The sequence below is a fragment of the Hippopotamus amphibius genome, chromosome 17, assembly GCF_030028045.1.
Source record: "Hippopotamus amphibius kiboko isolate mHipAmp2 chromosome 17, mHipAmp2.hap2, whole genome shotgun sequence".
Lineage (NCBI taxonomy): Eukaryota > Metazoa > Chordata > Mammalia > Artiodactyla > Hippopotamidae > Hippopotamus > Hippopotamus amphibius.
In genome coordinates, this window is record NC_080202.1 from 58,734,237 (window position 1) to 58,758,037 (window position 23,801).

General features: G+C 52.7%; 1 protein-coding gene across 1 annotated transcript in view; it reads left to right on the top strand.

Annotated features, from left to right (window-relative positions):
- The window catches only part of SDK2 (sidekick cell adhesion molecule 2), a 259,639-nt gene that overhangs the window by 142,074 nt on the left and 93,764 nt on the right, over nt 1-23,801 (top strand). Inside the window, exons 3-4 of the mRNA XM_057716189.1 lie at nt 9,420-9,526; nt 21,893-22,040. Of these exons, the coding sequence (XP_057572172.1) occupies nt 9,420-9,526; nt 21,893-22,040 (255 nt within the window). The remainder of the gene's footprint in view (nt 1-9,419; nt 9,527-21,892; nt 22,041-23,801) is intronic.

The following is a 23,801-nucleotide window of genomic DNA, read 5'->3' on the forward strand; positions in this document are numbered from 1 at the left end:
CCGCTCTGCGACTGTGCCTGTCTTAGGTTGTTCCTCCCTTGAGGAATCTTACCCGTCTCTGGCTAACCAGTCATCTTCCAGGGCCAAACACGGTGATATAAGGAAGGCTCTATGCACCACCCCTGTTGGCCCCTCTGCGGCTGTGCCTGTCTTAGGTTGTTCCTCCTCTGAGGAATCTTACCCGTCTTTGGCTAACCAGCCATCCCTCAGGACCAAACAGGGTGATATTAGTCTCCACGCCCCACACCCTCAGCTCCTCCACTGCTCAAGCAGGACATTCTGAATCCCATCGCTCGGCCCACATACTTCAACATTTTCAATGTTTCAGAAAGGTTCCAGGATGTCTTCCCACAAGGTACTAGGAGTTAGACTTCAGCACATCTAGGGGCACCCAATTCAGCCATCATACCCTGTAAGGTAAAATATGCCCAGGCTTTGGTAAGCAGGATGTGGACATTTTTCAGGGGCATGATTTGGCCTTCAGTACTGACGGTTTCATTCACTCACCCAGAGAGTGTTCACTGAATCATGTATTGATATTACTTTAGACATGATGCTTGGCGAGCGTGGGGCCAATACATGAGACCTGGCCTCAGGGACACACATACGAGTACATAGGACATTAAATTGGATCGTGACACATGCACCAGGTCCGGCAGGTGGAACCCTTGGGTAGCCCAGAGGAGATTCAGGAAGGCTTCCTGGAGGTAGCATCCTAGTTGAAAGCAGAGAGGTTCCCTTTGGGCTGAGGCGCAGCACATGGAGAGGTGACAGTGGCTTGTTTTCATTAGACACTGCCGGGGCCAAAGGGGAGCTTTGTATGCCCTGGGGGTCTCTATGAGCCCAAGGCCTGCCGTCCCTGGATGCTGCAGGTGCTGGAGACACCTGCGCACATGAGCAGGTCCTGGGCCCCCCGCACCTCTACTCCTCACCTGCACTGTGGCCGATGGGGGGACCCAGGGCTTGGAAAGTTCCAGCCACCCCCATCCACCTGCGAGGGGTGAGTTGAGGCCGGAAAGGAGGGGTCCAGAGACCCACATCGTGGACTCAGTATCACTTCATCTCCACATTCTGTCGTCAGAGGCAGGGGCTCCTCCCCGTTCCATCCACTGCAGGGCCACCTCCATCCACCCTGCAGTCTCCCAAGGGTGGGGGCTCCCCATGTACCCAAGTGCTCCCCCCGCCCTGGCTTCCGAGGGCCCTTGCCTTCTTTACTACACAAATGTCTACACTCTGCGTGGGGAAGAGTCCAGGGCCCCCCCCCCGCCTTCCCAGGACTCTGTCCTGGGCCTCCCGTGCCTCCTCTCCGGCTCCCATTCTGCTCCTGGGCAACCCCCAGCACCCCTCCTCCAGCGGGAGCACGGCGGCTCCCTTCTTTCCCCAAAGCACCGTTAGCAGAAGCCCGGTTGTGCGTGTAAAATATTCTGATTGAAAGTGTGGGAGGGGAGTTACAACCCAGGCTGGAAACTGCTTAAAATAGAACAGAAATCTTGGCTCCTGAAGTGCCCTGCCAGCCACCCCCACGGGGTTTCCTGCTGACACCGTCCTCCTCAGGCCCCACCTACGCCCTGTGCCAGGGGGCCTTCCCCTCTCTCTCTGCTCTCTGTCTCCCTCCCTCTCTGTCTGTTTCTCTGTCTCGCCTCCCCTTGTCTCTTGCGGACCTGACCACCCTGCAAAACCAGAAGTCCCGCTAAAGAGTTATCAGAGCAGCCACGCCCCCTCGCCTGGGTCTCTGTGGTTACTAGGCTGTTAGTCTTAGACACAGCATCCTCTTTAACAGGCCCCAGACCAGATTCTCCAAAACACCGGCTCAGAAACACCCCTCTTCCCTCCATCATCGACAGCCTGTCTCTGTAAGGGGGAGAGTGTACCCAGTCAAAACAACCCTTCTTCAAGGAGAGACCGCACACTCTCGGGCGTGCATCCCGTTGAGGTTCGTTTTCTCTTTGTGTGGACTGTCCCAGCTCCTAGGTGCTCATTAGCTGTGTGACCTGGGGCAAGTGACTTGATCACTCTGAGCCCCAGTTTTCTCATCTATAAACTGAGGTTTCCGTTAGCACGAGTCTCCTACAGTATTGTGAGATTAACTGAGTTGATGTATGTTAAAGCCCTCAGAACAGTGACATGTCTTACACTACTAATGATGAAGTTAATTATGTAATGGTACCTTATTATTATTATTTATTGCCTGGTACATGTACTTTCCCTTTTAAATCACCCTGGACAGAGTTTTGCCTTCTTTCCTGAAGAATCGCTGCAAAAGCAAACCCACAGTATGGGGTGCACACCCAGCCTGCCGGCACCTCAGTGACCTGTTCCCGGGGCAGCTGTCCGCCTGCTGCAGGCAGGGGTGCATCTGAGGACACACACACACACACACACAAGCACACACACGTCCTGGAGTTGTGCCTTGCCGTTCCTGAAAGCCCACGGGAAGAGGGGAGGAGGCCTGGGGCTCCTGAACTCCTCTGCCCAGCCGTCCGCGGGGACGCCCACGGCAGTGTTCATGGGGTCTCTGGAGACCCCCCACCCCGAGCACAGGTCACTGAAGGAGCAGAGGCCCAGCCAGCAGGTGTCAGAGAGCTCACGCCTCAGCCCTGGAGCCCGGGGAGGGGGCCTGGCTGGGGAGCTCTGGTCCCCACAAACCTCAGTGCCACCCCTCCCCCTGCGCAGGGCCTTTGGAGAGAACAGTCCTAGAACCAGCCAAGGGGCCTGTGTTTCAGAAATCTGTGTCCCGAGGGCCACCTAGACCTTAGAAGGTGTGGCTCAGGTGGGAGGGTACCTGCCTGGGAGTAGCCATCGCTCTCTGGGTGCATCTAAACGAGGAACCACACAGTGTCTGCGCCCGGGCCTTGGAGGGAGGGCGCAAGTGGAGAGGGGCCTGGAACTGGGCTGGGCGCACCTGGGTGACCTGGGATGGGCGTGGCCAGGGACGTGTGTTCACCTGGGCATGTTGCCCGTATGTGCGGGTGTGAATGTGTGTGTTTGCAGGAGTGAATGAGCGTGTGTTCATGGGGGTTGCTATGCGTGAGTGTGCCTATGTGGTTTACGTTCGCGTACGTGTGTGCGTGTGCGTACACAGTGTGTGGCTTGCAGGAGTGCGGGGATGCGGGCGAGTGTGCACGAGAGAGTGTGTACCTGTGCGTGTGTGCACACGTGTGGGCACGGGCACGCGTGTACGTGAGTACATTTGTGTGATGAGCACGCATGTGTGTGCGTCTGTGGGTGCAGGTTGCACGTGTGTGCGTACACGTACATGTGTGCATGGATGTGAGTGTGTATGCGTGAGCATCACGCGTGCATCTCTGGCGTCTGATTTATTAGCGAGGACAACACAAGGAGAGTGTGCCTGTTATTTCCAGTGCCCGCGTCCGCTCCTGACAGCTTTGTGGAATTGAAATATCTTATTTAGTGCAAGGAAGAATCATTTTAAATATCAACTGTGACACTCAAGGACTTGAACCAAAAAGGGCATTGTGTGTTTCGCCGTGTGTTGGAGAAGACGCCACATTTTTCAGGCAGTTATTGTCTCCCCTGTCCATCTTGTGTCTCTAAAGATCCAGTTATCTGTCCCAGCTCCTCCCCACGTTGTCGCCTGTGTGCCTCCCTCCCTGAGCCCAGCCCTTCATCTTGGAAGAGGGGACTGCGCCGCCAGGTCCCACAAGTTAAATCAGGACACCTGTGATGGGGCAAAGCAGACAGTGTGGATGCTTGTGTGTCTCCCTTTCTTTCCACCCCGGCCCCCAAGGCTCTCTCTCCACCCCCTGCTCCCTTTGACTGGGAGAAAGCCAAGCCTCTTCCATCCAAGAGATTCCTCTCCTTATAAATTTACATTTGCATGCATTTGCCTAAGAATTCTGAATAGATACTCAAGAAACTAAGTGGTTTCCTGTGTGTGTATGTGTGTGTGTGTGTCTGTGTGTATTTGGAACTGGGAATGACCAGGTAGCTGGGAGACAGGAATGTGAGAGATGTGTACTGTGTACTTTTTTTTTTTATTCTTTGAATTTTGAATCCTAGGAATGAATTTCCTATAATAAATCAATAAATAAGCGTTCCTTTGCTGGGGACCTAGAGACAGGTGAATGCAGGTGTTCCCAGCCCCTGGAGCCAAGCTCTTGCACCTGTTCCTCATTGGATGGAGAAGGAGGTGGCAGACCAGCGAGGACGAGGGTACAAACAGGGGTGACCGAGAGGTTGGGAGGTCAGGCTGGTGAAGAGAGCTTCCCTGGGACCAAGAGGTCGTGGGGGCCACCCAGGAAGAAGGAAGAGGAAACCAAGGGGCGTGGCGGGTCCTTCGTGGGTGGCTGGGCCAGTTGGGGTTCACGTCCACGGGAAACCGAAGAATTTGCCAGAGAATCTGTGCTCCCCTGGTGCTCCGTACGGAGCCCTTACTGGATCCTCACTCGGGTGGGGAGTGGGGTTCTTCTCACCCTTCTCGTCCTCCTCTCTGACCCTCCCCACCTCACCCCACTACCTTCCACTCAGCCAGTGACTCATACATGTGTTCCACACCTGCCTGGTGCCAGGCATGTAAGTCCAGGGCTTAAAACCCGGACGTCCATTACAGAAGCAACCTAAGTGTCCATCAGGAGAGGAATGGGTAAAGAAGATGGGGTACGTATATACAATGCAGTACTACTCAGCCATAAGAAAGAGTGAAATTTTGCCACTTGCAGCAACATGGATGGACTTGGAGGGCATTATGCTAAGTGAAATAAGTCAGAGAAAGGCAAATACTGTATGATATCACTTAGATATGGAGTCTGCAAATAGTGAATAAACCAAAACTGGTGAATGTGGACTAGTGGATATAACAAAAAAGAAACAGACTCACAGCTATAGAGAACAGTTACCAGTGGGAGAGGGGAGGGGGGAGGGGCAGTATAGGGATAGAGAAGTAAGAGGTACAAACTACTAGGTGTAAAATAAGCTGCAAGGATATATTGTACAACGCGGGGGATATAGGCAATATTTTATGATAGCTATAAATGGAGTTTAACCTTTAAAAATTGTGAATCACTGTATCGTACACCGGTAACTTTTATAATATTGTACAGCAACGACACTTCAATTCTTTTTTAAAAAAGGATGGCCATCGTTGTCCCCATTTTACAGATGGGAAAACTGAGGCTTGCAAGGTTCCATAACTTGCCCTGGCCACACTGCTAAGAAAGTGCAGAAGCGAAAGTCAAGCCTAATTTTCCCTCCATCAGAAGCCCCAGCACACTCTCCAGTGCCAGGCTCTGTCTTGGGTGATCACACGTGTGCCCTCCTGCACAGGCATTTCAGCCATTCACCTTGCCCCTGGAAGGGACCTAGACAGGGCTGGGCTCGTCCAGTTCTCTGCCAGGCCGGCAGCCGCAGGGGGGTGGGGCAGATAGAGCTGTAGGCTGAGTGCGTCCTGAGGGCCCAGGAGGGAGCACCATGGGGGGATAATGAGCTGTCACTGTCATTATCACGGATGCTTGGATGCTCGGATGCTCCCAGCAGCACTGGATTTGCAAACCGAGATGCTGGCCAGCTGCCTCTTCCATGCGCCCGGGAGGCAGTCTGGGTGGAGCAAAGTGGGTTTCCCTGGTAGGAAAGGCAGTGGGTGGAACTGTTACTTTAAATAATGTTGCCTACAAGCCAGAAATAGGTCTCCCAGGCAGGGAGGGGAGCACTAGAGACAGCCGGGGGAGAGGGGCTGCACCCCACTCTCTGCCCGGCCAAGGATGCCCAGACCAAGGATGCCTGCCCTCACTGCAGTGGGGGCCGAGGGGAGGCCCGGAGCCAGCTCTTCTCTACTGGCCTCAGGGGAGGGGCAGACCTGCACCCAGCTGCCCTTCCTCAGGGATCTTCCTGGCCGAAACAAATGAAAGATCTTTCTGCAGAAATCAACTTTTATTAAAGTTTAAATCTCACCACACATCACTGACATCAGCAAACAAACCTAGATCCAACGAGTCCCCGGTGTCTTTTTTTATAATATATACTGACATTATATGCTCAAAGCACATTTTTTAATTTTATTTTTAAAATAAAAGCAATATATGCATACGATAAAGAAAACTCTGATGGTGTAGAGAGACATAAAATCGAAAAGTAGAAGTTTCCCTCCCTTGGCATTCCCAATACCTCTCCCAAAAGGCAGATCACGTGTTTTGGAGCAGCCATTCCGAAAAAATTCTATGTCCACGCCAGAGTGTATATATGATTATGTGTGTGCACATATATACTATTCCAGTTCACCCTCATGGTGTCATACCATTTACACTGCTCTTTGACTTTTTTTTTTTTTTTTTTTGCTCACAAACGCAACTTTCTTTTTTTGGGTCAATTTACATGATCCTAAACATTAGACCAAGGGCTCGGTAGCCTGTATCAATAAACAACAACCTGTCAAGCGTTAACAATACGTCATCACTCTTGTCCCTAACACTCAGCTGTGATATTGTTTAGCTTCTTATCTCTTGTGTTTTTTAATTTCCATAAACATCCCCCGTCTGCAGCTTTGACTTCCTTTCCATACTTTGTGCGTCTTGGAGACGGTCCTGTCTCGTCCCATACTGGTGTTCTTCATTCACTCTGTGGCTACAGCATCGTTAATCCATTCCATTCCATTTTTGATGGACATTTAGGCGGCTTCTGGTTTTTGTTAGTCTCTGCCATTACAAGCAAAGCCACAGTCAACACCCTCGTACCTGTTTTCTTCGCCACGTTTTTGGAAGTACATCTAAAAGGCCAGCTCCCTGGAGTGCAGCCTCTGGGTCAAAAGACTTGAATATTCTTATTTTGATCGATTCTGCCCCAACGGCTGGACCAATGTACGCGTTCATCAGCCGACCGGAGGTCAGCCTCCCCTCCTCCTCACTCTTGCCATGGGTGTAATCATACCAGATAATTTTTGGCAACCTGATGTGTGAATATTGTCTTGTTTTGATTGGACTTCCTTTCACTGTGGCAGAGGCCGAGCATCTTTTTGTGTTTGGCCATTTCTGTTCCTTTTCCTCTCTCTGGTGCCTTTTAATAATATCTGATTACATTTTCAAAGATAGAGCTTTCCCAGCCCATCTCTCCCTCTATCGTCCCTCTTGGGTCACCGCATCAATTTTAAGACCCAGACAGTTTCCCCAAAGCTGTCCTCCCCCTCCCCTAGGGAGTGACGGGGCAGAGGCAAGAGAGCCAGTGATGGGCTTGAGGATGGGGTAGAGGGACGATGGGAAATGTGCCAGAGCTTGGGTACCCACTATCTCCCCATCATCCCGCTGTGCACAGTAGTGAAGGACAGATAAGAGCTGCAGCCGGTGGCAGAGATAAGAGACGTGGACAGCCAGAAGGTTCTGGTGATTGCTGCAGAGTCCGAGAAGGATGGGCACCCGCCTGCCTGTGAGTCTGGGGCTCGTCCCAGGATGGAAGGTGGGGCACTTTGGTGTAGGATGTCGGTGTCGAGCTGGTCAGCAGCTGGGCTTGGAGTCAGAAAGGTTCCGTGGGACCCTGGCCCTGCCTCTTACTGCCTGTGAGACCACAGGTCAATGATGTGGTATTTCTGAACCTCAGTTCCCTCACCTCTAAAATGGGGGAGGGGAGGCTAGTAAAAGTATCCCCTCCATAGGGTTAGCAGAGAGATTAGGTGAAAGACGTCCAAATTCAGACCCACGACCCTTTGCACCTGTTCACATCAGATGAGAAACGTGAAGCTAGTGTGGTGGGCGTGGCCTAAAATTTCAGTTTACAATGTGTCAAAGTGGCTTTGATGCTGCGATTACATTTCTTTTTTGCGATCACATTTCTTTTTTTGTCATCTCAAAAATGTCCTTTTTAGATCAAATACTGACCATTTCTATTTCTTTTTCTCTCCATGCCTGTGTCTTTTTTTTTCCCTTAGTTATTTTGGTTGCTCAGCTGTCTGTCAGTTTGCTTTTTGGTTGGTTTGGGGTTTTTTTGTTTTTGGGGGTTTTTTTTTGGTTGGTTGGTTTTAATAGTCTTGCTTGGCCAGGTTAAAAAAAAGTTGACAATCTATGTCTGGCCCCACTTTTTTAAGTGTTACTGGTCCATGATATTGAATAGCCTGGAAACTGCTGTGTGAAATAAAGAAACAAATGAAGGGAATTCCCTGGTGGTCCGGTGGTTAAGACTCTGTGCTTTCACTGCCGGGGCCCCAGATTCAATCCCTGGTCAGGGAACTGAGATCCCACAAGCCACGTGGCTCAGCCAAAAAAACAGAAATGAAATGAATGAAAAGTACTGAATACAGCATCTGAAGCATAGGTGGTGCTCAGAAAGTGGTAGCTGTTTCATCATTGTGAGATGCTGATGGTGATGCTGATGGTGAGGCTGATGGTGAGGCTGATGGTGATGGAGATGCTGATGGTAATGGTGATGCTTATGGCGATGCTGATGGATACTGGCTAGAACTCATGTAAAAGAAAGCTTGGCAACTCCTACAAATAAGATTGCTCTGTCCCAGGGTTGGCATAGCCCAGGGGCAGGCGGCGGTGAGCTCGTTCACCATCAGCTGGGCAAACCCTAGAACACCCAAGCATGGGGGAGGTATCCTAGGCACAAGCCCCTAGGTCTTCAGAGGACCCTACTGGGCCTTTTTCTGCCCAGGATCAGAAAGGTGATCATGAAGTGGGTACCAGGGGAACTAGCCCCCTCCATACCAGACAGCGCCCACCACCTGCCGTGTCCCACTTCCAGAAGCTCCTCCCACTGACCTGTCAGGCCTCCTCGGTGCCTCCCAGCCAGGTGAGCGCACCGCACACCTGCTCTCCAGCTGCCCTCCCCCCAACACCAGACTCTGCAGCTCTTGGGCCAGTGATGTGCTCCCAAAGCGGGATCTCCTGGACCCTCCTTTGTCCATGCATTCTGGCCCCGGGGCCCACAAGTACCGAAAGCCAACCTGCCCTGCCCAGATAGCTTTGCCTTTTTCCGTTACAGAGCTGCAGTGGAGCTTTCTGCAGCTCTAAGGACGGAATGATGCAAAGCGTTTGGGGAAACTTGTAAATTTCCCTGCCTCTGTCACCTCCATCCATTTAAGTTAATATTTACAGCACATCCCTGGGCCCGGCTAAAGAAAACTGCCCCCACCTTTCTCAGTCATGTGAGTCACAGGCAGGGGAGGACAGTAGCCTCCAGCAGACTCAGCACAGTCCTGGGAGTCCTGGTCATGGCCAGGGTCAAGGGCTCAGGCACAACATTTCCCATCCTTGGGAAAGTGCAAGCTCCTTCCTGGGCACCTGAGCAAAAGCCTTTGGGAGGGACCTTCTTATTGATCAGGACCCTTCTCTGACTCCATGGTATATGCAAGGGCTCCCTGGTGCCCTTCATTACGGAAGAGGGTGATGCGGCAACCTCTGCCCTCTGACCCCAGCTTGACCTCTGCATCCCTGCAGCTGCCTGACTTGCTCACTGGCTGTCTCGTCTGCCCCCAGGTACATGATCACCAGCCTGGACCGCACCCACGCCGGCTTCTACCGCTGCATTGTGCGTAACCGGATGGGCGCTCTGCTGCAGCGGCAAACTGAGGTCCAGGTGGCCTGTGAGTACAACGGGGGACTCGGGGTGGTGGGGGGCCATGAAGTGGGAGAGGATCTGCAGAGTCTTCACCCACCAGCCACGCGCTGGGCAGAGCCAAATCCCAGCTGTGGCCTTCCGTGCTCATCGGGTGCTCATGGTGGCCCTTCCCAGCATCTGGGCGGGTGCTGTCAACTTAGAGTTGAGGGAACCAAGGCCTGGAGCGGTGGCAGGAGCTCTTAAGGCCACACCGCTGCTACGTGACACACACATCTATCTGCTGCCTGTGAGTTCAGCACTCTTTAGATGGGAACAGCTGCTTCCTTTTTGAAAAGGAGGCCCTGTCACCTGCTTTGAGGGTCTCCTCTGGGCTTGGCCTCAAACTTGGGGGATCTTTGTAGTGGCAGACGTCCCAGGGCCCCCCGTGACCTTTCCTTTTCCATCCTCCAGCTTGCTCAGCCCTGGAGCAATAACACCTTGGGGGTCTCCACAATCTCAGGGGGTGTTGGGAGATGCCTCGTGGTGGGTACCATACCTCTAAGAGGGAGAGGGGAGGTGAAATGTCAGAGCTCCTGAAAGGGCCAAGGAAACAGAAGGTAAAGTCATAGACCCTCGCTGAGCCTTTGGGGTAGCAGGCTTCCCCCACTGCCACCAAGCCCCAGAATGGCTCCCTCAGATGAAGGACAAGAGGAGAGCCTCAGAAGAACCCGAGGGCATCTCCGAGACTGGTGCACCAATGCACCCCCTCCCCCGTGACTCGGTATCCCCGTCCCAGACCTGCCCCCGTTTCTAAACTAGCCGCCGTGTGCTAGAAATGAACCTCATTATGGGCCGTTTCATTCTGGGATTTTTAGGGGGAGAGGTCCAAGGTCGCACCATGGGCCGTGGGAGTGTGGAAAGCCTTAATGAGCCCTGAAATTTTTTTTAAAAAACACCCTCTCATCCAGGGCCCACTGGGGCTTGACTGGGGTTTAGCACAGGAGAGAGCTTGCTACTTGGAGAGAAGTGGGGGAGTGAAATCTAGGAGAAAACCTCACGTGAGGCAGAGTGTTTATCATAATTATGGAAAACCACGGTAATCAGAAGTGGAGGACCCATGGTCCCATAAATCAGCACTAAAGGCAACTCAGCTTCCTCAGAGGAGTGGAAGAGCCCTGGATTAAAATGATGGGTCAGGGCCACGGGCAGCGGCTGCAGGGCTCCCGCAGAGCTTCATTTAGCAGGTGCTCCGGGTCCAGCAGGGCAGGGGCGGCCGTGGGTCGGCCTGCAGAGAGATTGTGCGTACGTGCACGTGTGTGTGTGCGCGCGCGCGCACTCAAGGGTGGGCGTGGGTTCATACGTGTGTAGGCAGAGGCATGTGTCTGGATCGGTCGGCCTCTTTTTCACCTGCGTGCAGGTGAGGATGTGTGTGTGTGTGTGTGCGCGCGCGCGCACGTGTGCAGTTGAAAATGCCTTTTAGGACACCAATCAGTCCAGGCTGTCGGGAGAAGCGGGCAGCGAGTGCCTGTTCCAAAGCCTTAGCTCGTAGGAGACAAGAGGTACTTTCTGGAGTTGCAAGCCCCTGAGATGAGCTGAGTCTCCCCCGGGCTGGCTCTGCTGATCGGAAAGAGAAGGGAGGGGAGCCAGTGTCCGGGTGGCTGAAATGCTGCTTTCCTTGGCTGTGATAGGGATCTGGGACCCACGACTCAGCCCCTGGACCCCTCCCCCACCACACGCATCCTTCTTCTCACGTGAGGATGCTCCCTTGAAACCAGGCCAGTGTGTGCACGGGTCCTGTCCCCAGACCCACAGCTACCCCCGTCCCCAAGCCAAGGGATGAGTTGTGCAGAGCAAGCGGGTGCACGGATGGAGCGCAGAGGCCTGTGGGAAGGGCCCAGGTGCACCTGGCGTTCCCCAGACGCGGCAGAGAAGGCTCAGACCGACCTGGGCTCCCAGCCTGAGAGGGGGTTGAAAAGCAGGTGGCAGGGACTCGAGCCGCCCAACACCCTGACCTGCTCAGGCACAGGCCCCCAAGGGGGGAACCCTGAGCTCCCCCTCCCCACACTGTGGGTTCTGTGGGTCCTGAGGGTCCTGGACCACTTCAGGTGAGGCTGGCAAGAATGACCCCAGGGAGCGGTGACACTCCGGGGGCCCGGCCCAAACCCACGAGGGAGTCTGGGACGGTGCAGTGCTGAGATCCCGTGGCGGGTGAGGCTGGGAGGGAGGGTACCTTACAGTGTTGGCAGGCTGTGGGGTCCCCATCGCCACGATAGGCAGTGTGGTTAATGAAGAGGGTGGGAGTTGGTGCCAGACCACATTCAAATCCTGACTCTGCCCTCGATCACTGTGTGACCCCAGGGAAGTGACTGACCCTCTCTGAGCCTCACCCAGCTCAGCTTCCTCGTCTGTAACGTGTGTCTAATAATACCTACCCCAGGCTTCGCCCTTCCTCGAGCTCGTATGCACCAGTGCACCTGACCAATGCCTGCACGTAGTACACTTTTAATCAGTGACAGTAAATGCTGCAATGAATATTCTATATTATCGTTTTAAAGAAGGAAACAACAGGCCACAGAATGGAATGGCTTCCAGCCAAAGCTGTCCTGGCCAAATGCAGAGCAGGGAGCTGCCGCTCCCCCCTGTGCCATCGGCCAGCCCGTCCCCTTCCCCTCTGCCACCTCTACAGGGGGATTCCTGCCGCGACCCTCAGAGCTACCTGTCACCCTGGGTGCCAGGCACCTTCTGGACACGCTTCTAACCACGGTTGTCACCATGTGGTCACCAGGCTACACAGTGCTGCTGCTGAACTGTGCAGATGTGGGGACAGGCCCCTGGCAGAGAGCATGGGGCACCTGGAAGGGGCCGAAGGGGCAGAGAGTGGAGACCCAGGTTCAGCCCTTCCTTACCACTAGCTGCAGCTCCCAGGCAGAGACCACACTTTGCAGCCCTTTGGGCCCTAAAGCAAAAGAGTTAGGGGAGCCTTAGAAACGCCCATCTGACAGTTGAGAAAAGCACTCATCCTAACAGATGGAGGTGTCGCCCAGACCTGGTAGCCACCGTGGGATGGAGAAGGGAAACGCACCACCCTTCCGCCATCCCCGCCTCATCCCAGACTGCAGAGTGGAAGCCCCCATCCCCATTTACAGATGAGAACACTGAGGCTCGGTGTGGGTGAGGGGACTCACCTAAGTCTAGCTAGGAAGCACCAGAGGCAGGATCTGAACCCGTGACCACCTGAGTCCACACCTCCCCACACTGCTGCAAGAAGAGAAAAATCAAAACGGGGTCCAGTTACCTGCTGGGGTCAGGGGTCAGGGAGAATCAGACGGACACCCCTGGACGGTAATAGATGAGGTCCAAGCAGCCCTGTGAGTAGATGCAACCCCCGCCTAAGGAGAACGCCATCTCACGCCACCAGGTGGGCTTGACCCTGACACCCCCTTTTCTTTGCTGTCAGCAGGGATGAGCAGATGAAAAATGCTTACAGCCAGCTTCCAGGGTCTTTGTGTGCCAGGGCGTGACCTTGCAGGGATGGGGATGAGAAAGTGTGGATTCCAGCACCAGTCTAGCCGGTGACTAGCTCAGGGCTCTGGACACCTGGGGAATAGCGGGGAGGGTGCAGGTAGAGAAGGAAGCATGGCCTCCGTCCCCCTGGAAAGGTAAACACGCGTCCAAGACCCTTCAGAACAATCATAGTCACAGGTCCAAGCGGGACACTCGCGTCCCTAAGGAAACCCTAAGTAGACACAGCAGAGCCTCCTAAACACTCCGCCCTCCGGTGTAATTGTGCAGATGTCTTTCCTCTGCGAGCCCCTGGGGCAGGTCTCAGAGGTAGGCAGGCATGTCTTGGGAGCCACGTCTCGAGATGAGGAAACCGAAACTCAGAAAGGTCAGAGGAGGGAATTCCCTCTCAGTCCATCCAGTGGTTAGGACTCTGCGCATCCACCCTGCCAAAAAAAATTAAAAGATAGGAGCTCTTAAAATAAAGGCCAGAGGACAGCCCAAGGTCCCACAGCCCGTGTTTCTACCGTCTCCCGTCTCCTGCCTCGCCACCATCAGCCGTAGAGCGGAGCCGTGACCCCGCCACGGACCCAGCCATGAACCCTGAGTTCAAGATCCCCTCACCTCTCCCTAGCTCTGTGACCTTGGGCAAATTACTTAACTTCTCTGTGCCTTTGCTTCCTTGAGTGTAAAGAGGAAGGCTCATATTAGTACCTAGCTGGCTGGGCTGTCGCAGTGAGTAATCAGTCACTGCTCACAAACCACCACAAGTGGCGGCCAGCCCGGGGGACACTCGGGGTAGCGGAGTACACTTCTTCTCTCTGCCAGGCCAACCCGGGACAGCGTCCGGGAATAAACATTCACAGCCTTTCTCATTCTGTCTGCCTTCAGAGGTACCTTCCTCCCCTAGCTGCAGCTGCCACCTCTGCTCTCTAGGGCAACGGAGGATGCGGAATTTAAGGAGACGCTCCCTCTCAGGGACTCACCGTGCACTTGCAGGACCCTGACAGTGAGCGCCTCCTTAAATCTTTCACCTCCCGCACCCATCCCAGTCCTGGGCCTCTCCCAGGTTTGTGCCCTGCAGGCCTCCTGCATCTGTCTGACCCTCCGTCTGTTTCTTTTATACTGTCACACAGACGCTCGCCGTTCTGAGGATGGGTGGGGTATGACTGCTTCTCCAAACCCCTCATCTTCCCTCCTTGGCTGTTTCGGCCTCCGGGATGGGAGGGTTTTGTCATTAGGGGTTCAAGCAGCCAGTTCCATGGGCACTGGATCAGATCAGGCCAGGTAGGCCCCCACCCCCTGCTCCCATCCCCCTTCCCAAAGAAGGGCTGTGAATTGGGTTCTAATGGGAAATTAATAAGGCAGCTGTGCTAACCACTAATGATAATGGCAAAGTCGTTACAAAAAGATTCTTTACATGTTTTTAATTACAGCAATTAAGGGGAAGTCAATAAAACATCCACCGCCCTCCCCAGCTCCCTTCCTGGCCCCACCTCGAGTCTCTTCTTTGTTTTTGTGAAATCGCCATAAATTCTGGGCATGCAGCCTGTGGGCTGAATGGCTGAGAGGGTTGGGAGAGCCTTCTGGAGTCAGCATCAGGTCCCGTGGGCGCCTCTGTGTCTTTGTCACCTGAGCAACATCCCCGGCCCCTATCCCAGCCTCAACAGTAAGCCCACCCAGACATCGCAGGGCCAAGGGGAGACTGGCCTGCTCCCCGTCCTACCAGGCACCTCGGCAGCCACCTGTACATAATGGGAGTTGAGGGCATCAGACCCACTGTCACATAGGCTGGAGTTGATGTCCAGAGTGCCAGCCATGGGCCCGTTTTCCTCAATCCTCAACCTGAGTGTGAGTATTGAATGTAGACTGGAGATGTGCAAGGAGATGTGGCAGAGGAGGTGGGGCACGGGGGACAGACGGTGACATTCGAAGATGCGGTTGGACGTTTTGTTCACAACGAACAGGGTGTGGTGGAAGCCATGGATGGTTGGAGGCAGAGGCATGATACAACCGGAGGGAGAAACAGCGTCTTCATAAGAAACAAACACACCCACAGTGAAGGACCGTCCCACACCCACCAGGCTGGCAAAAACCAAAGAGTCTAGCAAGACCAGGTGTTGATAGAAACTCCCACCACTGCTGGTGGGAGTGTGAGCTGGCAAATTGGTGCAAATCAGGAAAACAGCTTGGTATTATCGCATAAGATTAGCATGTGCACAGCCTGCAACCCAGCAGTTCCATCTTTAGGTGCATCCGCTAGAGATCCTCACAGCCACGTGTGCTAGAAGAGCCGCGTGAGACTGTTCTTAGCAGGACAGCCAAACACTGATAACAACGCCAGCCTGCAGCCGCGCTTTGCTCTCTTGATAGACGGACATCCAGGCAGCCATGCAAATGGCTAAACCAAGTACAAGGACAGAGATGGGGCCTCCCCAAAACACATGTTGCACAAAAAAAAGCAAATCACAGCAGATGACATACAAAATAACCCAAAGGGCTTATAAACGGGCTAAGTTAACCATGCATTGTTGAAGGATGCGTCTGCACGTGTTGAAACTTGAAAGAAAAAAAGCGATGGCATGATGCACGCAGCATCCAAGATGGCGGTTACCTCCAGTGAGCGAGGGGATGTGATGGGAGGGGTGCTGTGGAGGAAGGGGCTGAGGTTTGTTGGTGTTCTGTGCCTTAAACGGCGTGGTGGGTACGTGACTGTTCCTCCCAGTCTCCTTTGATCTGTTCCTGTCATCATAGTCACTCTTTTTTATGCATGACGTATTTCATGATAAAAACGCTTTTCAAGTAAATAAAAGCAATAAATATATTCTGAAGTGGAATGCATACTTTACAAGACCCTTTTAAGGCATAACAGAGACATCCGGAATAATTTTTAGGCCACGTGTAGCTGTCCCCCAGGCTCACACTTCTTTGTTCTTGGGGGAATTTGTAGGGAAAGTTAGATCAGCGCTGCAGGGCACAACGTGGGGTATTAGCAAGTACCTTGGAGAGGAAGCGTAGTAAATAAACCCTCATCTGTTTCCACCTCAGTGGGAGTGAGCGTTCCTAAGAGATTGCAGATCCTGAGCCCTATCGGCATGCAGTTTCCTTTCTCTTGCACTGGCTGGCTGAGCAGACTCCCTGCTAGCAGCCCCCTTGCAGCTGGTAGCACACACGTGCCTGTTCACTGGGCCCCATGAGCAGAGCCAAGGGGCTCCCTGAGCAGACCTAGGAAGCCCGTTTGGCAAAGTGGAATGAAGAGAATTGAGAGGGTTCTGGGGGCCTAAGAGCCACCATAGTGAGGGGAGATTGTGGGATGGAAAGGTGGATGAGAGCATCGACTGCAAAACTTGGACAAAGCCAACTGTGCCTTTCCTTCATCTGTCCATCCTGCCATACACACACACACACACACACACACACACACACACACATAGTCATCCATCCCTCCATCCACCCATGCCTCCCTCTCTCCATCCGTCCATCCGTCCGTCCATCCATCCATCTATCCCTCCACTCATCCAACTATACACACATCCATGTATACATAGTCATCCATCCCTCCATCCCTCACTTCCTGCCTCCATCCATGCCTCCTTCCCTCCATCCATCCATCAGTCCCTGCACTCATCCAGTTACCCATCCATGCACCCCCGTCTTCATTCATCCATCCACTGAACAAACCCACCACCCTGCCCGATTGGCATTTTTCAGTCTCCTCTAACTAGCACTTCTCTCCTACCTCCTAGCCTCCACACACTGTCTTTCCTCTGGGCTATCACCATGCCCCAACCCACACACACACACACACACACACACACATACACACGGCTAACACCTAGCCTTTATTTATGTCTCTGCTTAAAAAAAGCCAAAAAAAAAAAAAAAAAAAAAAGCCTCAGCCCACCTCCCAGTCTAAAGTAGACTCCCCTGATGCCACCTCTCATAGAAGAACCCTGTTCCTTCTTTCTAACAGTTGTCACAATACATCCCTGAAAGTTGGTGTGTTGGTTTTCTTATGCCTGTTCCCCTAACCAGACCATAAGCTCCATAAGGACAGGGACCAGGGCTTCTTTCAGCACCTGCTACAGAGCCAGCCTGACCTATAGTAGGGACTCAGTAAAGAGTCGTCGCTTGACGGTATTGGGTGAGCTCAGAGAGAACCTACTGTGTGCAGAGGATGGGGCCCGGTGTCTCACAGGGATTTGCTCATGAGTGTAATTGCATAGAACTGCCTCTCGAAGCTTTCAATGTAGTAGAGAGAGATCAGGAATGTTCATGAAGAATTTTCACACAGAGGATGAGTCACGAGGAGGCAGGCGAGGAGGAAGTGCAGAGGGAGGGCTGGGCTTGGACGCTGGCTGGCCCAGCCCTCACCACGCACGTTGGATACACCACTCTGTCTCCATGAGCTTTAATTTCCTCACTGACAAAATGGAGCTAATAAAACCCAAGAGAGGAGAAAAGCACTATTACCATGAAATTGCTTTAAATTGTTCAAATATATCTTTAGAGTTCTGTGAAAAGTTTTTAAATAGATAAAATTATTGTAGGAACTGAAATCAATGTGATTTATTGATGTGATTTTTTTATAGACAGAGCCAAGTAACAGAAATTAGTAAACAACTTTAAAATGTGTATTTAGGAAAGTTGAGCTTTGTCTTGTTATTATGCAGATGAAATGAGACAATCCGTGTGAAGTCCACCTAGAAAGAAACCTGACATAGGTCAGTGACAATTTGGGTGGCATGGGATAACCTTTGTTGAAGAGGTCGATATTTAATTTTTTTTTTTTGGGTGCATCGGGTCTTTGTTGCTGCGTGGGCTTTCTCTAGTTGTGGCAAGAGGGGCCTACTCTTCATTGTGTGCACGGGCTTCTCATTGTGGTGGCTTCTCTTGTTGCAGAGCATGGGCTCTAGGTATGCAAGCTTCAGTAATTGTGGCGTGCAGGCTCAGTAGTTGTGGCGCACGGGCTTATTTGCTCCGTGACATGTGGGATCTTCCCGTACCAGGACTCAAACCCATGTCCCCTGCATTGGCAGGCAGATTCTTAACCACTGCACCACCAGGGAAGTCCAAAGAGGTTGATATTTAAACTATGAAAAATGTACAGGATTCCAATATTTTAATACTGTAAGTATTAGATATAATTTTAGCACTTTAATATACTCTTCCTGTTTCTGTGGCTACATAATAAAATTTTTTTTCTTTAAGAACTTTTACTGAGATACAATTGGCATACAATAAACTGCATATATTTAAAGTGTACAATTTGATATTTTTTTTTCTTATTAGTAATGGCCACATAACAAATTACCCCCAAACAACATGGTGTGCCACATTTATCATGCTCACAGATTCTGTGAGTCTGGACAGAGCACGATGGGAACAGCTTGTCTCTGCTGTCTGGCGACTGAGGTCTCCACTAGAAGACCCAAAGGCGGGGGGCTGAAATTACCTGCGGGTTCACATGTCCACCTGTCCTGTGTTGATGCTGGCTGTCATCTGGGACCTCAGTTCCTCTGCACAAGAGCTGTTTTTATGACTGTGTAAGCTAGATTCCAAGCAGGCGTGTCTGGAGAGCCAGGTAGAAGCTGTGTTCTGATTACCTAGCCTCGAACGTCATATAGCATCACTCCCAGCATATTCTACCAGTGCAGTCACAAAACCCCCAGATTCAAGGGGAGGGGACATGGCCCCCACCTCTCAGTGGGAGGCGTATCAATCACACTGTAAGAAGAGCATCTTGAATGGAAGATAAATATTGATGCAGCCGTCGTGTTTTTTTTTTGAAGTATAGTTGATTTACGATGTTATGTTAGTTTCAGGTGTACAGCAAAGTGATTGAGTTATACATACATATGTATATACACACACATACATGTATATATTCTTTTTCAGATTCTTTTCCCATATAGATGATTACAAAATATTGAGTAGAGTTCCCTGTGCTCTACAGTAGGTCCTTGTTGGTCATCTATTTTACATATAGTCGTGTGTATATGTTAATCACAAACTCCTAATTTATCCCTCCCCCCCCCCCTTTGGTAACTGTAAGTTTGTTTTCTGTCTGTGGGTCTATTTCTGTTTGTATATAAGTTCATTTGTATCATTTTTTAAGATTCCACATATAAGCGATATCATATGACATGTGTCTTCCTCTGTCTGGCTGATTTCACTTAGTATGATCCTCTCTAGGTCCATCCGTGTTGCTGCAAATGGCATTGCTTCGTTCTTTTTTAGGGCTGAGTAGTATTCCATCGTGTATGTGTATCCCATCTTCTTTATTCATTCATCTGGCAATGGACCCTGAGGTTGCTTGCATGTCTTGGTTATAATAGTGTGACTCAGCCATCTTTGGAAAGATACAGCCTGACACACACGTGTATTATCTCATATAATCCTGACTATAACCTCTGAGGAAGATGCTCTTCTTAACGCCAGCTTACAGAAGAGGAAGTTAAAGCACAACAAGGTCAAAATTTTGCCCAAGGTCATGCCTAATAAGTAACAGAAGTAGGATTTGAACTCAGGTCTCAACGACTCCTAGGCCACCACTGTTACATTTACTGCCTGACAAATTAGGACAAGGATGCCAATGGCAGATTTCATTTCTTGAGACACTTACTTGACTAGATGCTCCCAGGATGCTACTGGATCGTGGTGCCTTGGTGAATCCTGGCTTGTTCTGGTGGCGTTCCAGGCAGGGTCCCCACACAAAGAAAAGCCCCGAAGTCAGAAGCAGGGTATAAGTAATTCACTGAGGCCGGGGACACAGGATGTGGTGTGGGCATTAGGACAAGAAAGGTTGGTTGGGGTCAGATTAGGGAAAGGCCTTGAATCCAGGCGAGGGAATTTAGACATTCCTGGGGCAGTGAGGAGATACCAAAGGATCTGAGCAAGTTGGAAAAATTAATCAGGAGCGGCGTGGAAGGTGGGTGCAGGGGGATGCGGTGTAGGAGATGATGTGGGGGCGGAGTCAGTGCAGCCAGGTGATGGGGCGAGCTTGTGGGCAGGGCTGGGAGAACAGAGGGATAACAGGGTGGGAAAGGAAGCACTACAAAAGGCTCCAGGGGTCTGAGCCTAGGCGATCTGGGCAGGTACAGGTAGGGGAGCCATTCACAGAACTACAGAAGCAAGAAGAAGGGCCTGGCAGGGAGGTAAGAAATATCCAAAACTGTCTCTTGGAAGTTGGGTGTTGGGTGTTGGAGCTCAGGGAGGGAGGAGCCAGGGCAGATGTGAGAGCCTTTGCAGAGAGATTGTTGAGGCCTCCAGCGGGGAACGGGGCCGAGAAGAGAGTCAAGCCCAGTGCTTTGGAAAACAAGAGAGTGCAGACCAGCGGTCCTCAAACTTTGGCGGGCAGCAGAATCCTCGGGAAGGCAAGTCGAGGATTTGGAGACACGGGCATGTTGAAGCAGGGCCTTTCCGTGCCCCAGGGCACGAGGGAAGGGTGGGAGCAAATTTGTGGGCTTACGGTGTCCTCAGGGGATTCTGAGACCCACCGAAGTGTAAGAACCACTGGCCTGAGCGCACCAGTACTTCTCAGCCTCGGCTCTTGTTGGAATGCCCTGAGCGGCTCTAGAAATACTGATGTCTGGGCCCCATCCTCCCCTAAACGTTCTTACCTCTGAGAATATTAAACGCGCCCCAGGGGGTTCTAAGGGGCAGTCAGGTTGGGGACCCCTGGCTGGAGGAGAGGAAGAAGAGCACTGCTGTTGGAGAGGCTAAGAAATAAAGCAGCAGGAGACCGACGTGCCTTAGGACGCGGCCCCCTTGGTCCAGGAGGGAACAGGTGGGCAATGGAGACGCGCAGCCAGTTTCCAGTGGTCTGAACCTCACTGCATGTGGGGATTCTGTTGGGCGGCCCACACCCCGTCCAGTGAAATCAGAAGTTTGGGGGTGAGACCCCAGCATTAGCTGTTCTGAACTCTTGACATGATACTCAGTGACACAAAGCCAAGTTTGAGGCCAAACAGTGCTTCTCACACGTGGATGTGGACACAGCTCACTGGGAGTCTCGTTAAAAGGCAGGTTCTGATTCTACAGGTCTAGGGCGGGCCTGAGACTCTGCCTTTATAACAGCGCCCAGGTGGTGCCCAAGTCGCTGGCCCACAGACCACCCTTTGGGTAGCAAGGCTGTGCGCTCATTTTAGAGAACTGTGGCCATCAGCACAAACGCCCCTTCCCACACCCCACCCATCGCCAAGCCTCTACTGTCAGAGTCAGAGCCCATCCTGATCGCAGCAGCAGGTGGGCAGCCAGAACTTTCCCACCTGCGTCTCCACTGCTCTCTGCTCCCCTCCAGGCTCACAGAACATCAGAGCTGGGACCAGTGGTCCCCTCTTTATCTGCCGAGGGGGTAGGCATGCTTTTAAAGGAACAGCAAAGTGTTCGTATTGACACATCCATGCACCCTCACACACGTCACCCAAGGGCACAGGAAACTGGTCCGCAGGTGTGCCCTTCACCCCACACCTAAATCCCTGCTGGAGTAGAGGGCAGGGGAGGAAGGACAGCTGTGCCTGCCTCCAGACTCTGAGGTCTGAGTTCAAATCCTGCCTCTGCCCTGTTCCAGTCATGTATCTTTGGACACGTCAACAGCCTGTTTCAGAACTTTTTCCGTAGTAAACTGTTTGAAATAATGACCCGCGTCTCATGGTTGTTGGATGAATCCATTGATTCATGGACATATGGATATAAATGCATATAAACCCCAAAAGCACAAAGCAGGGCGTGTCTAGTGATGGATGGGGTGATGGGGTCATGTGAGGTAGTCCAAGTGTGGTGGCCATTCCCCGTGGGCATCCTGTCTGCCCCACAGTTTCCTTCCGCTGCCACCACTCCCAGCTCAGGAGCCAGGCAGTCTTGGCCGCTGACCTCTGGCCCCTGAGCCATGTGCCCTTCCCTTCTGCAGACATGGGGAGCTTCGAGGAGGGCGAGAAGCACCAGAGCGTCTCCCACGGAGAAGCCGCCGTCATCCGCGCCCCCCGCATCGCCAGCTTCCCACGGCCGCAGGTGACCTGGTTCCGGGACGGCCGCAAGATCCCGCCCAGCAGCCGCATGTGAGCACCCTGCCCTGGGGGGGAGGGGGAAGGGGAGCAGCAGGGCTGGACCCAGGAGAGGAAACGTGGGCCATGTAGAGCCCCCAGTGCCCTTTCCTCTCTGGGATGGAGCCAGATGGGGGACATCCTTGATGTAATTTTGGTTTCCGGGGGCCTTTTCTGGGAAAGCGTGGGTCAAATCTTGGAATCGTGACCGCTCGGTGGCCTTCCTAGGGAATCCCAGGGCATTGGCTCCACTCTCAGCTGGAGAATAATTCTGCGTCTCAGAGCATCTTAAAAACCCAAACTGGCACAGACAGAGGCTCTGTCGCCGTGGTTACAGGCCCGCGGTTGAGGGCACGTGGGAGGGTGCTGGCATTTCCCCGGCAGGGCGGGCGGCTCTGGGTGTTCCCACTGTGCGGGTGTGGCTGGGTGTCCACTGGTGCATACGGCTCTGTGTGTTTTGGCTGCAGAGAGGAGGTGAGGCCAGGGGAGGCAGGGAGAGAAACACACGGTCCTTTCAGCGCTCACAAGGGCCCCTCTGTGTGGCCCAGGCGGGGGTTGTGGCCACCTGGCTTGTGGGCAGCGTGATGGGACCAATACCTCCATGGGGGGTGGGGGCAAAGCATGGGACACGGTGGCCCTCCTGACGCCCCGGGAGAGCCAGCCCAGGCTTTCCTCTTCGGGACCCCCACTCTCCCCTACTCCCAGTAGAGAGGAAAGACCACATTTGTCCTGGTCCACTCGGGCTGCGGGTCCCCTGTGGGTGGAGCCCGTCCCGGCCTGTGCAGGAAGCGGGAGCCGAGATGGACTGTTCTTGCCTCTGGGGATTATGAGGTCTGGTGAGAGAAGTGTGATCGTAACTGCATGATAACATCCTGGCAACAGCAGCGGCCATCGTTTATGGAGGGCCTGCTGTGCTCTCGGGCCCGGGCTAAGCACACCCCCCATCGCCCTCTCCTCCAGGACAGACACGCACCTCCCAGGGAGAGATGCTCTGTCTCCTTCCCTTTTCCATCCCCAGGTCCACGCTCAAGAAATATTTGTTGAATGAATGACCCTCACAAAGACCTTATGAGGTGGCTGATTTTACCCCCATTTTACAGATGGTAAAGTGAAGGCCCCCAGAGTTTAACTGCTTTGACACATCTCACGCAGCCACTTCCAGGCTTGCCAACCCCCGAGTCAGGCCTTAATTCTGTCTTATGTGGAAATTATGTGAGAACAGGTACAGAGACGTGGGGGCTAAAAAGGATAAAGTGATTGTACTTGTGGAGAATTGGTCCTGGTGAGTCTCAACCTGCCTCCCCTCTGAGATGATCTGAGATCATGTAAAATATATTGATCTTTAAATTCTACCCCTCACACATTCTGATTGCATTGAAATGGGGTGTACCCAGTCCTCAAGACTTTTAAAAGCTTCCCTGTGATTCCAGCTCGCAGCCACAGTTGAGAGCCACTGTCCTAGAATGTATCTGGTACCTACAGACACAATAGTGCTACGTAACAAGCGGTCCCAGTGGCCTGACGCAATAAGCATGTGTTTGTCGTGTGAATCAGCAGATCGGTGAGTTGGGCCTGGCTCTCTCACTTGGCTGGGGCTGGCTGATTAGAACACCTGCCCCACATGTCCCGGCCTCCAGCCAGCAGGGCCCTAGCATCTGCTCCTGGTAATTGCAGAAGAAGCAAAGCACAAGCTTCTGCTAACTTCCCATTGGTCAAAGCAAGTCATGTGGTAGAACTCAGCCCAAGAAGCAGGGACATAAACTCTGCTCTTGAGTG